Source organism: Dendronephthya gigantea, unplaced genomic scaffold, assembly GCF_004324835.1.
Source record: "Dendronephthya gigantea isolate DGI-Jeju-01 unplaced genomic scaffold, DenGig_1.0 000018F, whole genome shotgun sequence".
NCBI classification, from domain to species: Eukaryota; Metazoa; Cnidaria; class Anthozoa; order Malacalcyonacea; family Nephtheidae; genus Dendronephthya; species Dendronephthya gigantea.
Genome location: NW_021163028.1, coordinates 801,613 through 818,944, shown reverse-complemented (window position 1 = coordinate 818,944; position 17,332 = coordinate 801,613). Strand labels below are relative to the sequence as shown.

The window sequence follows — 17,332 nt, the reverse complement described above, 5'->3', positions numbered from 1 at the left end:
GTTATATATGTACGCATGCATTTATAAAATGAGGGTTCTACGTCGAGATAAAGTACAACTACAGGGGGTGGTCAAAAAAAGTGGCCCCCAAAGAAATATGGCACACATGTATCTTTGCATTATAAATGAAAGTACGCCAGTAAATATTATGTGTGTTTGAGCATATTTATTTAGTATTAGGAGCCAGCTTATAAAAATTGTGATTATAAACTTCAGATTAAGAGGATAAAATAGATTTGCAGAACTTTTCGTAAAAATTCAAGATGACGGTTTTCAATCAGATGTGCATGGAAATTATGTAATTGCTTGTCAAAACAACTGTCTGATTCATAGCAAATTGTTCGTAAATTAAACGCTACCTACAATTTGAACAATTAAATAACTAAGTAATAGAATTTGACTCGTGTATAAAATTATCCCCTCTGAACTCTGGGTGTTTGTATGGTAATGAAAATCAGAAAATGGTACTCAAAACCCACCTAATGAAGAGTTGTACCTACAAGTCTAAACCAAACACATTTGGATGCAAATACTGTGTCCCTTAAGCTGACTGGGTTTGGAGAACATTCGTTGCATCTCGTATTGTCAAAAATTAGTTAGAGTATTTTAGGCCAGTTTGTATTGAATTATATGAATTATCTTTATGAATATTATTACACAATGTTCAACATTGGGCGCTAAATATATATACAGCAAAGTTATTATTTCAATGAATCTTTGCTACAAAGCACCAATCTTGGCTTTTAGTGTCGTGTAATTTTTCGCACATCCTATTTCTCGAAATCCCAATTTTTCAATAAAAAGATATTAAACCGATTGAATATACACAATCAGACATGATTTGTTAGAGACTTCTTCCTATATTATGACTAACAACTGAAGATGTTACTATTTATGGGGGGCCACTATTTTTTGACCACCTACTGTAAATTTTAATAGTATTTTAGGATTTTAGTCGTATCGCGCACGTAGGTTAAAACTATCCTTATAATTATTATCACATCTCTCGTTTAATTTTAACATCAATTAAATTTTAATATAGTATTTTAGGATAAAGGTACGAAAACGTTGTCTCCTTCCTCGGTGACTTAAGTCCTTCTTTTGGGACGTTAAATTATTAGGTTTACCGAGGACGGAAATGCCAATATTTTAGAAAAAACACATTCATTTACAAGATTCATACCTGTAAAGAATTGGTGATAGCGAATAAATATCGAATACAATAGAGGATTCATTGAATGCCATGACACCAAAAATCCAGGTTATTCGATCCCAAAATAGGAATGACTGCGCCAAATGTCTTTGTTGCCGACCTAAATTTTGTAAACAAGGCAGATTTACCAAGCAGAAAATGTTTTGACCCTTTAAATGCAAATCATGATACTTTTTATTCAGGTCGACATTTTTCGAAATCGTATTTCTGGACACGAAAAAACAAACTGGAAGATTTTTTGATAAATAACCATCTCAGTGACAAATCGTGAACGATTTGACATGATTTACTGACTCCTCTTGTACCGAATGATGTGGATATTGGCTATAGAAACTTGTGTCATTTCAGAATATATATATATATATAAGCTTGTATAGCTCTAGCTTCCTAAGGAAATTATTTGAAATGGCTAGAAGATTCGATGTGCATGCATGAATGTATTTCTATTAATGCATTATTTATATTTCTTACGTTAATTTGCCGTATTCTTTGTCATCACCAAATCTTACCCAGGTCGTTCTCATGACAACAACAAGAATAATAAAGTTAATCTGAAAAAGTGGAACAAAACAAACGCCGTTAAAAAGTTAAATGATTAATTTAAACGACAAAAAAGAAAGGACGGGCGTTGGAAGAAGAAAAAAATATAATGAAAAATTAAGGATCTAAGCCGTGAAACAAATCTATTAGGATAAACATATAGATAGTGTGCAATGAAGTGAAATAAACAGAAAATGAATAATACAATCTCGTTCTAGAATAATTGACACAGGATTCTTACCAAAATAATCAGCAATCCGGGACCCACAAATGCCCATATAGCTCCCGACTTAACCGATAACCAGCAACTACATAAAGTTAATATACAGGGTGTATCAAAAAAAAGTAGACAATTTTGAAATGTTTAGAAAAATATAAATTTATCAAAATATCTCATAGATTTGTGCTAGTATGGGTACTTTACCATCTTCAGGTCATTCTAACACTAAAAACAAACAGAAAAATTAACCTCGAAAAATGGAAGAGCGGTTTGTGGAAGCATCATTTTGAATGGCTTGTGCAAACATGAATGAGAAGTTTAAAATCCAATTTGAATTCAAGGGCTGAACGTTTGGGTATTTGTTTACAAAGAATCGAAATTTCAGAAATTTTGATGTAAATTAAGTCAGCCGCGCAACTGCGTAAACGTGGGCTTTTTTCCGTTTAACTCGCAGCTTGAGTAACTTTTTTCACAACACCATTGTTAGTTTAATCACCCGAGCAATCACTCATGCATGAAATCATTAGTGCATGAAAAAAGTCTCTTGTCATCAGATCTTCATTGGAATTTACATATTGAATATATCGTGGCCAAGGTATCAAAGAGACTTTACTTTCTCCGCGTACTTAAACGAAGCGGAGTGAGCGAGTCCTCCTTAATTCAAGTGTTTTTTACATGCATAAGACCCGTTCTTGAATACTCGTGTCAGGTGAGGAATTTTGGGGAACCAGATTACTTAAAAGAGGAGATAGAAAAACGTGCATTCAGACTAATATTTCCAAAAATCTAACTAGTAAAAATCTGGCAACATATAGATTTATTGAAATTTAGGCCATAATCATATAGTTTGTCTAATACCATGCAACGGGAGAAAAAGTATTTGTTTCATAATGCATTAAAAATCAAGGTAAAATAAAAAATAATTAAAGTTTTAGTCAACATTACAATGGTAAAAAACATGCAACTTTAAAATAGTCTTACGTTTTTTTTTCCATTTTCAGGAAATACAGGACATCTTTGAGCGATCATAGCATAAAGCCTGCATGTGGATCTTCATCTTTCACAATGCCAGTTGCTATAAAAAATTGAAATATTACCAGGGTGTACCACTTTTCAATTGCAATATGTGGGGGGGAGAGGAATCTAAATACCAGACCCCAGGTCACAGAGCACAAATATTGGATAATAAACATTAACATGTAACAGCATCCGAGTATAAAAACGCAAATAACAACATACTATTATACTAAAATACGATTAAGCTAATTATAAGTCAGTCTTAAGCGTGCGATGTTTACTATTCGTAAAATGGGACTTAGAATTATTTTACCAGTAGCAGAATTTTGAGTTTAGTTCGTAACAAATTTAGAGTATGTTCCGTTTACTACTAAATTGTATCAATACTCAACAAAATTAATACCTTCCAATATCTGCTCGCATTCTATTCAAGTTTGAATGAATGAATGAATTCTTTGACCACGCTAGCGATTTGTTTGAGCAAACTTGTCGTTTCTTGATCCATATTAAAACGTATGAATTAAAAAAAATCGATAAAATATCAGCATCAGTGAAGACGCGTTAGTCGTTACACAACAGCGAAGAAAATTTGAAAAGGACACGCTTCTTACCCACAACGCCTTTAGCACTCTTTCGTGGAACCGCGTGATCACGCGCGATATGTCCACTGAGTGGATATGTCGCGCACACAACGTTATGTTGTGTTGCAATCAATGCTCCTTTCCATGATAATCAAAATTCAAAATATCAATCTTTGACTTTTGCATTGTAAATCTTACTTTTAGTATAACAGCTTCTATATTGTTATATTGCAAGATATATTATTTATGAAGGGAGGCGGAAATATTTGTTCATTGTAAATAATAATAACCTATTTTACAGTATTTTTTACTACGTATACCCCATTTAGCTCTTGTTTTATTATCTTTTTATTCCAAAAAATTATTCTCTTGAAACGAGAATGAAATAAGGCAAGCTTTCCTATTTTAAGAAATATTTGGGATATTGCTCAAGATTAATTTTCTCATATTGAGAAGTTAATTAAGATAATCTTTCTTATATCAAGAAATTCTTTTCTCAGTTTGAGAAAAAAAATTCTAATTCATAAGAATATAATTTCTTGTGTTAAAATCTGTAAATCTGTGGGCAGACTACTTATTTTAATAAATTATTTTCTAAACGAGATTTCATATCCTAGAGTTAGAAAAAAAATTCTCAGTTTAAGAAAAATTTTCATTGCATAAGAAAAAAATTCTTAAGATAAGATATATTTTCTCGATAAGAAAATTATTTTTTGCTGTGTATATACCTTTTTTCAGTTTTTTCTCCTCTTCTTTATCAGGAGACAATGTGGTTGTAGAAACTACGCTAGATATACTTGGCGTAGCTTGTATTAAAGGACTTGAGGTGGTGTCTTGAATCGCGCTGTTTTTCATTAACGATGGCGAGATGCCAAGACTAACCGTAACTGAGTTTGAATCCTGGGTTACCAAAATAATTGGACTCGCTTCAATAGGACGTGAAGTTTTTAGTAGCGGTGTGGAAGTTGCTGACGTGAGCACTCTTCCAGTGTTTGACTGGATAAATCTTTCCGACAATATTGGTTTTGGCGAGGTGAATCTAAAATTTAAAAATTTATTGGAGTGAAATTAGAAATCTTGCATAAAAAGTGTAGATTTTGCATGCATATGCAGCAACCCCTCGCCATTTGAAACGGAGCAAATAATATACTGAGCTAACAAGACCTAAGTTTATCTATATACATGTTCAAAATGACTGGAATAACAAGAATTATGACTATATTTGTATAGTATATAATTTCAGGAAATATCAACAAATAATTATAATCATAACAGTGAAGTGATCACACGCACCCGTTTTTCCACTGCTATATAATTTTAAGCAGACAATTTATGGCACTCTCAGTTACACTCGCAGCTTAATGAAGGATTAAAACTCAGTTCAACCTTCAAAACATGAAAACTCTAGTTACACAAAATCGTCAAGGACGAAAGCGTCGAATGTTTTTTTGAATATATTTGCAGTAATTGTAGTCGAATCTAAAAGCTTTAAATTTATATTTGTTGCATCAAAACTCCAATTACATTATTTCAACTCTTTTTTTGAAATTGAAGCGATGGAAGCGATGGTGTTATAGTCTTTCTTAGTCGTTAATGTCTTTGCAAAACGATATACCAAGTTCGTATGCAAGTAAATTAAGCTGTATGCTTAAAATCATGATCGCGTGTTGTTTCCATTTCGACTAAAACTTACAAAAAATTCCTGTTAAGTGGTTTGAAAAAGATGGAAGTTAAATTGCTAACGTTATTTTTGAAATACGCACTTTTTGGCTTGGTTGTATGGCATAGAGTTTGGATAGATATAACTTGAATTTGGCTATATGTTCTGTCAAATTACCCAGGTGTAATAAGTCTCTAAAAGGAATTAGTACCCTTGTATGGTGTCCGTTCACTTTTCGCGTTGCCATGTAATGCTTGACAAGGGAAATTAGGTACATCTATACTTTCTTAGTAATTTGCATAATATATGCAAATTGCATATACTTTCTTAGTAATTTGCAAGTGGTTTCCATGTTGATACATGAAATGGTTACTTCTAAGACAACGCCTGCCAAAATATTTGCTGTAACAGTTAATATACTAAAGTTATTATCCACCAAGCCTAGTTTTTTTAGACTCATTAATATTTGTATATCTTATATATATACTAATACACTATAGCATTAACCAAACTATACCTTTCCGTCATGAGTATATGAATGAAATTCGTAATAACAATATTTTACGCGCCGTCAAATTAGCCCCGTAAAATTTTCCTAACAGACCCGTAGCTGGGTCTCCACTTCTAGGGGGGGGGGGTTGCCAAGGTGTTGCTTTTTTGGTGCACTGCGGTAGAGGCATAATGAGTAAATTATATTTTTAAACAGGGGGGTAGGCCCTCTGAGCTATAAGCCTGTTGCCAAAGCTTTTACCAACCTTACTGGAATCGACTCTTCTGACGAATTTTTAAATGCAACCACGCTTGAAGACATGATAGACAGCTGATCAACAGAAGACGCTACATCTATCACAGAATCTGTACTTGTAATGCGCGGTTGTATAGAGTTAGAAATAGGCTTAGCAGCGGGTACACTCCACTCTGGCAAAGTTATTACGGAAGATATTAAAGGATCCTCGAAAACAAGATAAAAATTACAAAAACGCTTTCGAGGCCATCTCTGTTCTCCTGTGCAAACAGTTATATTCATGTTAAAAGGCAATTTTTTTTGGCAAGCGAAGAACTTTAAGCTGGATCGATCACGCACACACGATGTTCCATTCGCATACACTTCGAAAACTGCTGTTTGTCTGCAGTTTAAGAAGAAACCAAGAAACAATTCTCTTTTATTACTCTTTTCGATAAATTTACTGACTGTGTAGAATGTATTGTTGCATTTATCTTTTTTGCCTGTGAGAGAAAGAAGATAAATGTTAGAAAAGTTGACGGCCGTCGTAGAAAACAATCCTTTAATTTCGAATTTTTCACTAGTCGTTCGTACGTGTTCTTAAAAATGCAGTGAACCACAAAAAGAATATTTTTTCAAGTGAGACGTCGCACTTTGCAGACAATAGAAATAAGTTTAAAAATGCCGCATCATTTATTCTGTTTTAATGCATTCAGCGCATGGGAAGTGCGCTGCCTAGTCCTAGGCCTCTTTGAAGGGTTTACCTAAACCGAGGTCTGATAAATTTCCAGTACGGACCGAACGTATTCGGTTAATAAGGGATTTATTATATGGCATACAGTATTTAGTTTATTTATTTATACAATGCGCTGCAGCATTTATGCCGGCCAGTCGCCAAGCAAGCACTGAAGTGGCTTCCAAAACTTTTGATTTTTACTCGTTAAATAAGAATGATACAGTAATATAAACAAAAATCAAAGATGAATAAATATAATATTCACATGTACCAAATAATGCTCTTCTTCGTTCATTCTCCGTCGATATTTTTCGTGTCAAAAATAAAAGTGCAAACTTGTTTTTGTTAAAAAATATGAGAGTTGGACCGTTACTACGGCAACGGTCTAATACTGGGGGATTCCAGACCGGCAAAGAACCAATCAGCGCGCGCCATATAATAAAAAGGTTTATTTAAGGCTATGCCGAACAACGATAAGTTATAGAGTGATTGAAAAAATTAATATCCGCCGATGGATAGCACTATCCAGCTTTTGTAAAACCGGCCCTTGGACTATAGACTTTACCTTCGTCGGGGGAAGTTGAGCGGTTGGAATAATTTTGACGAGAAGTTGGTGAGCTTTTCACAAATATGGACGTTTTTAGAGTTTGCGGGGTTTTTTCCAGAGAAGGGGTAACAGTAACTGAACTCAGGAGCATAGAAGGGTTGACAGACAATCGCCGGGTAAGTGAACCCGAAGTCCGAATAAGAGAAAGTTTAAGTGCTGCATTTTTAGTACCAAAGAGAATTGAACTTCGATAACTTGCATCCAACGAGACATTTCTAAAATCAGAAAAACAATATTAGGCATTCATTGGATGGAAAAAAATTCAAATCAATAAAAAAGAATGACGTTTGTAAACGATTTTTCATTTTGAATTTGATTCTTTGATGCGTCAATGCAAGGTTACTGTCGATTTCGCTAAAATGAATTCAAGGCCTGCCCATTTTATAAAACAACGGCCAGTGTACTTAGCATAAACTAATAAACCAAGGTCCAGGGAGCAGCCTGGCAGGGTCTTCAAACAACTTAGCATCAAATGCGCTAAAACAACTAACTAAAATAGACAAAAACACCTCTCAACGTCTCGACCTGAGGGCCTTCGTCAGGAGACTGAGTTAGTATGAATTAACGAGGACCCTAGCTCTTGATGAAAGCCCTCAGGTCCGGCGAAATGTCTAGAAGTGTTTTTGTCTATTTTAGGCAGTTGTTTTACCACATCTGACCAACCTAGAAAAAAATTTCGCGATTCCAGCCAGCCGAAAAAAAAATTTAAATTTCCATTTGCTTCGTCATACACGATCCCAAAATACCCTTCTCCCTAAACTTTTAAAACTGTGATTTAATCAATTGTGCAGTAACGGATCGAGGGTAGTCGCGGAACCATGTAGGGTGAAGATGAATAATTTGTTACATACAGCTCCAACTTGAAATCACATTAGTTTTCAAAAACATATTCTGATTTAGATCAGTTTTTATCGAATGCTTTTGTGCTAAATTAAGCTGTGATTTAAATACTGAGCCTTAGGCGATGTTGCTTCAAGATTAACTTGAATTGTTTAGAACACCAGAAATTCAAGACATTGATTACCATGCATACGCAGTGAAAGATGGCTGCCCTGTTATAATGGAATTATATAAAGCACGAAACAAAATTTGAAATTAAAGCAACTTCTATCTATTAAACAAATCTAAAAAGAATGCGGTTGTCTTTAAGTAGACACTTATCTAAAATCTAAAATGCTTTTTAGTATATCAGTCATCTTCCTTCCATATCGTATACCATCTGCTTCTTATAAACAAATACGTTTATTTACCCACCTTGCTTTAATAAAAATCGTCGTATTTGTCAGTAACGAACCAATCAGAGACGTATTAGAAATGGTGAAAATTGATTTTGTGATGCTTGAAACTTCCATATGAAAGGCGGAGTAATGAACAGGTGTTGCAATAAAAGAAGTTAACTCATCGATATAGGGTCTTGAAGTATTTTCTCCATTAATTTTGAAATATTCTCTCGGCGACCGGATGTCGTCTTTGTAAACAAAGCGAAAAAGGCAATCTGTTCTATGATTTGAATGTTTTTTAACAGATATGTGGACGGTGAAATTCAAATTTAATTTTTCCTTGCAGCGAACAAACGTTATGTTGGCCTCCCCGCAGGCACATACTGAAGTTGTATTTGTGTAGCGTACTTCAAAGGCTGTTTTTGTCGAACAGAACACAAAAAACCCGATAAGGTTTCTCTTGTTTGAGTTGTTTATAGTTTTTTTGCTGCCATATTCACCCGTTCCTGTAAAATTGAGAGTTATTTGTTTACATATAATACTGACGTATATGTACACCTATTTTCGACTGAAATAGTCAGGTGTGTAAAATTATGTAGCTTTGTGCACGATCGTGTTCGTATTCGTGATATATATTCGCGGTGAAGTCTTAAGAGTCTCTTCAAATGAACAGTTGAACACATTACCAGTTGGCCTCTTGCAAAAATAACGAATGTGAAGAAATTAAAAAGCGGAAACGTTTTGCTGCTTCGTTGAACAAGAGGTGGGTGCAGCCCCAGGGCGACGATTTTACTTTGTTTTCAGTGAGTCTACTGGTCACTATACTATTTGTCCCATAATCAATTAACATGCTCTAACTGATAAAAATGCTGAGTGGGTGCTGATACAAAGTAATATAAGATCTTTGCTGCAAACAGTGTAAGATTTCAACCTCTGCAGGTAAGTGGCTTATAATCGTTTTCTAGCTTCTTGCACCTTGTAAATCAATCTACATTTAATCATATGTAGCCCAACACTCGTGGTCCGCGCGCGTACACGCTACTCAGTGATTAGCATATATAAATTTATCCTAAGGTTGGCAACTTTATCACCAATTATCAATAATATATCACATACATACATGTCAAACTTCGATAAAAACTGAAAAACTACCACAAAATACTGCAAAAGTAATAAATATAAATGAACTTGGATATATTAAATTCCGACATAGTTTTTAGCTTCAAAATGTATTGGGAAATACGAAAATTTGTTCATTTAAAATAAAGTTTTTGAAAATACATTGTCGAAATTTTTTGTCGATAGGCGGGATCCAATTTACTCTACATTACGTCACCTTCGGAGACGATCCCGAGTCAATCCTATTTATCCTATTGGCTGCTGAAAAGTCGGAAAATTTCCGAAGATTTCTCCATGAGAGAGCAGCTAATAGGATTGACTCCGGATATCTCCAAAGGTGACGTAATGTAGAGTAAATTGGATCCCGCCTATATCGACCAGAAAATTTCGACAATGTATTTTCAAAAACTTTATTTTAAATGAACAAATTTTCGTATTTCCCAATACATTTTTAAGCTAAAAATTATGTCGGAATTTAGAAAATATATCCAAGTTCATTTATATTTATTAGTTTTGCAGTATTTTGTGGTAGTTTTTCAGTTTTTATCGAAGTTTGACATGTATGTATGTGATATATTATTGATAATTGTGATAAAGTTGCCAACCTTAGGATAAATTAATATATGCTAATCACTGAGTAGCGTGTACGCGCCCGGACACCGAGTGTTGGGCTACCTATGATTTAATTTGCCCAAATTGTCAATAGTATATAGAGTACAGAAAAACTTGATGAGATCTCCATTTTTATTTTTCAGGATGAAGATGCTATGAAATGAAGCAAGAGATGGCTTGCGTGTCATGCAAATTGCTGGAACATTGAACTGAAATACTGAAATACAGCACGTTGTTATAAATGTGCATTGTTATTGTTAATTTCCATGTTAACTGATTTTGTTTTGTTGTCTGGTGGTTTCATAACAATTGTCATATTTATAAAAGAAATAAACATGAACATGCATTGACTGAGCAATGTGTCTTCAATCTGCAGCAACTTTTATAATTTTCTGTTTCTGGTATCAACCGCCGAAAGGGCTATAATCATTAGACTAATCAGGAATAATGGAGCCTATGGAGAGAAATAGCGAGTTTTGTTTTCCCAAGGTAGAGTACAAAAAACACTTTGTTATATGACAATATGCGGGCAACAATTTTTCACTTGTGGGAAACATTGCATTTATTTAAAGTCATGCGACTACGAATGAACCAATTACATTTAAAATACACAGCACCCACATAACAATATTCATTATTACATGGTGTATCAAAAAAACGTTTTTATTTGACAAGTGGTATAGTTTTAATCAGGATTGTGCAAATATGTTCAATATGAAGGCGATTACTTAAGGAGGAAAATTATCCTACCTCGTGTTGAGCAATTTGTTGATGAATTGGTGAACGTAACCGATGTTGACAATAACGCGGAAGACTGAAATGTTGGTAAATTAGGCGTTGCTGTTACTTTTTCAGTATTAAAGGAGATCGAACCCTGCATGGCGAACCTAAAACGGACATAATAATTTCTACACATCACCTCATATTGTATTATGATTATTTTTTTTTAAATCGAGTTTTGAAATGGTATGTTTAGTTTAAAGAACGCTACACTTCAGGTAGACTTGTGTGGGTATATGTATGCCATTGCCTCCACGCTAATGTGACATGCTCTGTTTCCACCTAAGTATTAATTGGCTGCACGCATGATCCAATTTTCAACACTTGCCAAGGAGGACGCGCACTCAGTTTCATTTTGATTTTGGATCTATTCTCATGCAGAGATATATTATCCACGATGTGCGGTAAAGTCAACGCTTTGTTACATCATAAAGTACCGTACTCACCTCAGTCGACTTGAATTGGTCCTCTCGGATATCTGAAAATTGCCATTCGCTGTTTTTGTTCTATCTGTAGGAGGGGTGAGAAAAAAAGATAATTATTATTTACTTATTTATTAACTAAACTTTATTTATTTACTCATACTGTACAACCGCTGGTGAAGAACCGCACTGCGCGAGATTATCGAAAACAATATGGCGTCAGTGAAAGGTTTACAGAACTCTTTTTTATTGTCAGGACAAAAAAAAGAAAATTTCGGGCAAATTATAAAAGAATTACTCCACAACATGATGTATATTATAAAAACCTGGACATAAGAATAGCGTCCACCAAAAAATGTTTAAATACGTTTTCATAAACAGTTTAATAGCTATCGGCTAGACGTTTAATCACGGTTTAATGACCGGACAGTTTCCCAGTTTTTTCGATTGTTTAATTCTACTCTACAAAACTCTAAATTTAGTAATCTTAGCTTTATTTTGAACTGAGTAACTGAATAAATTCACAATAACAGCTTATATTGCCGCATTCACAATGTTAGAAACGAACGCTATACTACATATATAGTGTGTATATATAGGTTGTCATTAAGATTGTCCATGTCAATATATATACAAATATATAAATATCAACCACGTGACCATTAAACATGGGTTATTTCGTTCATTTTTCTCTTTACACAGTATTATACAGTATAAAAAATTATGATGTAGAATATAATGTTAAAAATCCCCGCAAGAGTTTTATTTTTGGTGACAGATCCGCCTTAATTTAATTTCCTCACTGCCGCTACCTTGTTTTCGACAATCAAGCGCATATGCAGTCTTATTGCTCCTATGTTCTGAAAGTCCGCGCCCTATGATATCCTGCTGTTTTCATTTCCTCATAGTTTTCCTAATAATATGCACAGACGCACGCCTACTCGTCTTGTGCTAGGCCGTTTCCATCCACGCAACACATTTTCAACCCTTGAAGGCGTAATCATGAATGTGACGAGTACCGTTAATTTTCTTTTTAACCCAATAGTTGAAAACATGATTTTATGCTCCAGAAATCCGGTTAGGATCACTATTTTCCGAAACAGTCGGTAAATTCCCATAGGATAATTCCTCGACCTTATCTGTATATTTAAACAATTTACATTAATTTTAAAAGTGGTCTATAACGTGCATACCTTTAAATTAACCACTCAGACCTATGCTGTAATAACTTATAAGGGCCATTTATACGAGTAAAAATAACTCGCTGCATACATAAAGAATGAATTTATCGGGGATTAAAATCGCCGTGGGTATATAATACTAATTATAATTACAACTTCCTTATGATAATATACCGCTACCATCAAGTAACTTATTATCCTTAATATAGTTTATATTTTGCGAAAGAGATATAATTAAGGTCCTAATACTGCTCTATTTATTACCGCTACCATCAAGTAACTTATAATTAAGGTCCTAATACTGCTCTATAAATATATCGTCTTTTAGACCCCGTTTACACTAGAGCGAAAGTTTCCGGATTCATCACGAAAGCGGAATGTTTTAGTACCGGATTCATGTTGCTGTTTATACACACGCAGCAACGAATCCGGTAGAAAATGTACTCGGTTTTAAGCCGTATCCGGAAACTTTGAATCCGTAAAAGTTTGTGGAAACTTTGTATCCAGAAACATTTGAATCCGGAAAATTTTCTTGTGTAAACGCTTTGCACGACGAATCCGAAGAAATTCAAACGTGACGACCAAACAATTCTCCAAGAACAAGTATAATGTGAGTGTAAACGGACAAATCCGCATACAGAAACAACTAAAGTGTAGTGTAAACACCTGACGAATCCGATACATGTGTGTAACAATGAATCGGGATAATTTTACAAATCCGGAAACTTTCGCTCTAGTGTAAACGGGGTCTTATAGGCATCTACAATAGCCGGTCCTATATAGACTATAGAGCATCAGTCGACGACTCACGTGCATAATCCATTGCAAATTAAGTACTCAGTTCTTTAAGGCTAGTTTCCACTCAGGAAAAATCTCCTTTGGATCGGACAGGAAGATTTCCTTTGTCGGTGAGTTCTCAGGCGGCGTTTACACAAAGGAAACTTTCCTGTCCTGTCCGATCCAAAGGAGAATTTTCCTGAGTGGAAACTAGCCTTTCGTCATGCACAAATATAATAATAAATAAAATGTTCAATGATTGAACTTCATTTTGCAATAATCCCGTGATCAGGTATTTAGTTGCCGATCAGGCTTGAAACAACAGAAATTTGTGAAATCGACAGAAATTTGAAGTGAAGCAATGATTAGTATTTGGATCACGACTGTAAAACAGTACCGGTGGGTGTTACTTTCGAATTTTAACGCTATAAGTAAATTAGTTGACCGCTCAAAAATTCAAAAGAAAACATACCTTGTTTATCTTTTCGTTAAATGTTCTGGCTTAAAATTATTTTATTATGAAATGACGAAACATAAGATTTTTTTGCCATAGTATAATAAATTACAAATGTCTTATTCCGCGTCTTCTTTAAAATTAATTTGTTTGAATAGTGAATAATAAATTATCGAGCCCTCCGCTTTTATTTAAGCTTGATAATTCTTTATTACCATTGTGCCCAACTTCATAATCATTGCATAGGGCATGAAGCATTCATCACTGAACTATTGAAGGCGCTGGCTGTTACACTATGCGATCTTCCTTGCAACTTTGAGGGATGTCAATTTGTACAAAAAGTGTTCGAGATGCTAAGAAAACGTTTGCAGATCGTAAGAGATGTTCGTATTTAACAACTTTAGATGCCCCAGGAATGCCTGTAGAATTGCATTGCGGGTTGCAAAAAAAACGTTGTGGCATAGTGTATAGTGCATGTAACGCTGCCTTAAATGAATAACTGAAAAATGCTTCATGCAATGCAATAATCAGTAAGTACATTTTTAAACAGTATGACAAAAGGAAAGACACTTTAAAAGTAAAATAATGTAACATCTACAATATCATCTGCATGCTTCTAAAGGTTCCTCGATACTCTTTATCTACAGTATGACGAATTGACGAATTTGCTTTGAACTTCAATTAAGTGATATTGAATTTCCATTTCGCAACAGAAAATATTCCTATTCCAATTCAATTGGTGATGAACACCTAGCACTGCATGCTTACTTTCGCTTTAATTTTTCGTATCAATTATGCCGACCAATGTGAGTGCAAAAACGATCAGCATCTGTGGGAGTCAATGGTTGCGCAGCGCTTCTATTCATTTGTAATATAATGCAGTAAAAAAAGTGGTTGCTTTTCCTGCGACGTTCGATAGGACACCTGCCAACTCCTAATATTCACCACCTGCGCGTGTATAACTAGGTCGCTGAATTTATGTTTAACCGATAACTGTGCGAGGACGTTAAAAAATGTTAAAAGCAATTAAAACGATTGTTTAATTCTATGGCTAAAAATCTCAAAATCTAGTAATCCCTTTATTTTGAACTGAGTAACGGAGTGAATTCGCACTAACAGCTTATATTGCTGTAAATTCACAATGTTAAAATGAACGCTATACTATATAGCTATATACAGGTCGTCATTAAGGTTGTCCATGTCAATATATATATATATATATAAACAGTCGGTAAATTCCCATAGGATAATTCCTCGACCTTATCTGTATATTTCAACAATTTACATTATTCATTACCAGAAATTTGCGACATGATAATTTGCATTTATACTAATTTGCATTTAACTTTCAGCATAATGGCCTTCAACTTTTACTATAAAATACATATAGTAAATATACAAAACCTAAAAATGCCGTTGTCCTAGACCTTGCCTACTGTTTGCCGACCTCTGGGTCAATAGAACAGCCGTTTCCCAACGTTTTCATGATCGAATTACTTACCTTAGGTATTTCTACGTTCGGCCAACTGATTTTGAACAAATGTGTATATAGCCTTCGTAATGTTCAAGTTCCTGATAAGACTAATAATATTTTTCAAAGTGATTGCAGTGAAAATCCGAGCCGTACAGAAAAGTTTATACGCAAATACGAAAGACAATATTTTTAACAATTTTTTTTGGTATATTACACGTCAATTCATCAACTACCTGAATCGAGATATTCGAATCAATGTGAGCGATTTTATAAGTTCGTTGACAGAACACGGATGAAACTTTGAGCAATATATTTTTAAATTTGGCAGATTGCAGAAATGCCCAAGCTAAAAAATTTGGTCACCAAAACGTTTCTAAACAGTTGCTCTATCGATCTAGAGGTCGGCAAACAGTAGGCAAGGTCTAAGACAACGGTATTTTTAAGTTTTTTATATTTACTCTATGTATTTTATAGTAAAAGTTGAAGGCCATTATGCTGAAAGTTAAATGCAAATTAGTATACATGCAAATTATCATGTCGCAAATTTCTGGTAATGTATAAAAGTGGTCTATAACGTGCATAATAAATAAAATGTTCAATGATTGAACTTCATTTTGCAATAATCCTGTGATCAGGTATTTAGTTGCCGATCAGGCTTAAAACAACATTTATTACATACCTTCATAGCTTGCCCTAGTGAAATCGACAGAAATTTGAAGTGAAGCAATGATTAGGAATATAGTGGCTATGTCACATCTATTCAAACACATCTTTGAACAACTGAGAAACTTGTTGTAACATTAAATGCTCCTTGATATCTTTCAGTCTGTCTTTGATGTATATCGCACCGGTCGATGAATTCGCTCTGGTTGATCTATCCAATACGAATACGAACGACATTACAACTTCTTCCCGTTTCGAAACGGAAATCTCGTCTTACCGAATACCAAGGCATTATTTAAAATGCAAATTACAATTGTACAGGGTCTCAAAAAAAACGCAACCACTTAGATATGCAAGAACATTAAGACAGCTTTAAAGCGCAATAGATAAGCACCTCTGGGAATTGAAAATGGCTCTTAATCCTTCATTTAAAATGCTAAAAGTCATTTTAGCTGAACTATGGTACAAACCCGAACAATATTAATATTCTTGCATATTTAAGTGGTTGCGTTTTTTTTGAGACACCCTGTATTTTGATTACGACTGTAAAACTAACAATATATACTGGTGGGTGTTACTTTCGAATTTCAACGCCATAAATAAATTAGTTTAACTTGACCGCTCATAAATTCAAAAGAAAACATGGGGCATGTCGCAGTGTTCGGAAGCTTTCGCCCAATTGGATAATGCTTTTCTATGCTTTCTAAAGAACGAAGCTATGCTATTGGTTGAAACAGAAATGTATTGTAAAGTTCAGCCAATGAAAATCATTCTTGCGAGGAGCTGCGACACTACCCGGGGGAAAACATGCCTTGTTTTTCTTTTCGTTAAATGTTCTGGCTTAAAATTACTCTGTTATGAAATGACGAAACATAAGATTTTTTTACCATAGTATAATAAATTACAAATATCTTCTTCCTCATCTTCTTTAAAATTAATTCGTTTGAATAGTGAATAATAAATTATCGAGCCCTCCTTTTTTTTAGGCTTGATAATTCTTCAATAACATTGTGCCCGAACTCATCACTGAACTATTGAAGGCGCTGGCTGTTACATTATGCAATCTTCCTTGCAACTTTGAGGGATGTCAATTTGTATAAGAGATGTAATTTGTTTGAGATGTTAAGAAAAGGTTAGCAGATCGGAAGAAATGTTCGTATTTAACAACTTTAGATGCCTCGGGAATGCCTGTAGAATTGCATTGCGGGTTGCAAGAAAAAACGTTGTGGCATAGTGTATAGTGCATGTAACACCGCCTTTATTAAATGAATAACTGAAAAAAGCTTCATGCAATGCAATAATCAGTAGGAAAGACACTTTAAAAGTAAAATA

General features: G+C 34.4%; 1 protein-coding gene and 1 long non-coding RNA gene across 2 annotated transcripts; both read right to left on the bottom strand.

Annotated features, from left to right (window-relative positions):
- Nucleotides 1-1,250: 1,250 nt before the first annotated feature.
- On the bottom strand, nucleotides 1,251-2,061 carry LOC114520850. The gene is made up of 3 exons (XR_003686729.1): nucleotides 1,995-2,061; nucleotides 1,685-1,764; nucleotides 1,251-1,313 (listed from the first exon to the last, which is right to left on the bottom strand). It is a non-coding gene; the product is annotated as an uncharacterized LOC114520850 (long non-coding RNA).
- A 2,097-nt stretch (nucleotides 2,062-4,158) lies between these two features.
- LOC114520795 lies at nucleotides 4,159-16,316 on the bottom strand. The gene is made up of 8 exons (XM_028541128.1): nucleotides 16,017-16,316; nucleotides 11,476-11,539; nucleotides 11,000-11,136; nucleotides 8,553-9,024; nucleotides 7,257-7,513; nucleotides 5,987-6,458; nucleotides 4,300-4,610; nucleotides 4,159-4,184 (listed from the first exon to the last, which is right to left on the bottom strand). Exons 1-8 carry the CDS (start codon nucleotides 16,105-16,107, stop codon nucleotides 4,159-4,161), a joined length of 1,830 nt encoding a protein of 609 aa, XP_028396929.1. The 5' UTR covers nucleotides 16,108-16,316.
- Between the last annotated feature and the right edge of the window lie 1,016 nt (nucleotides 16,317-17,332).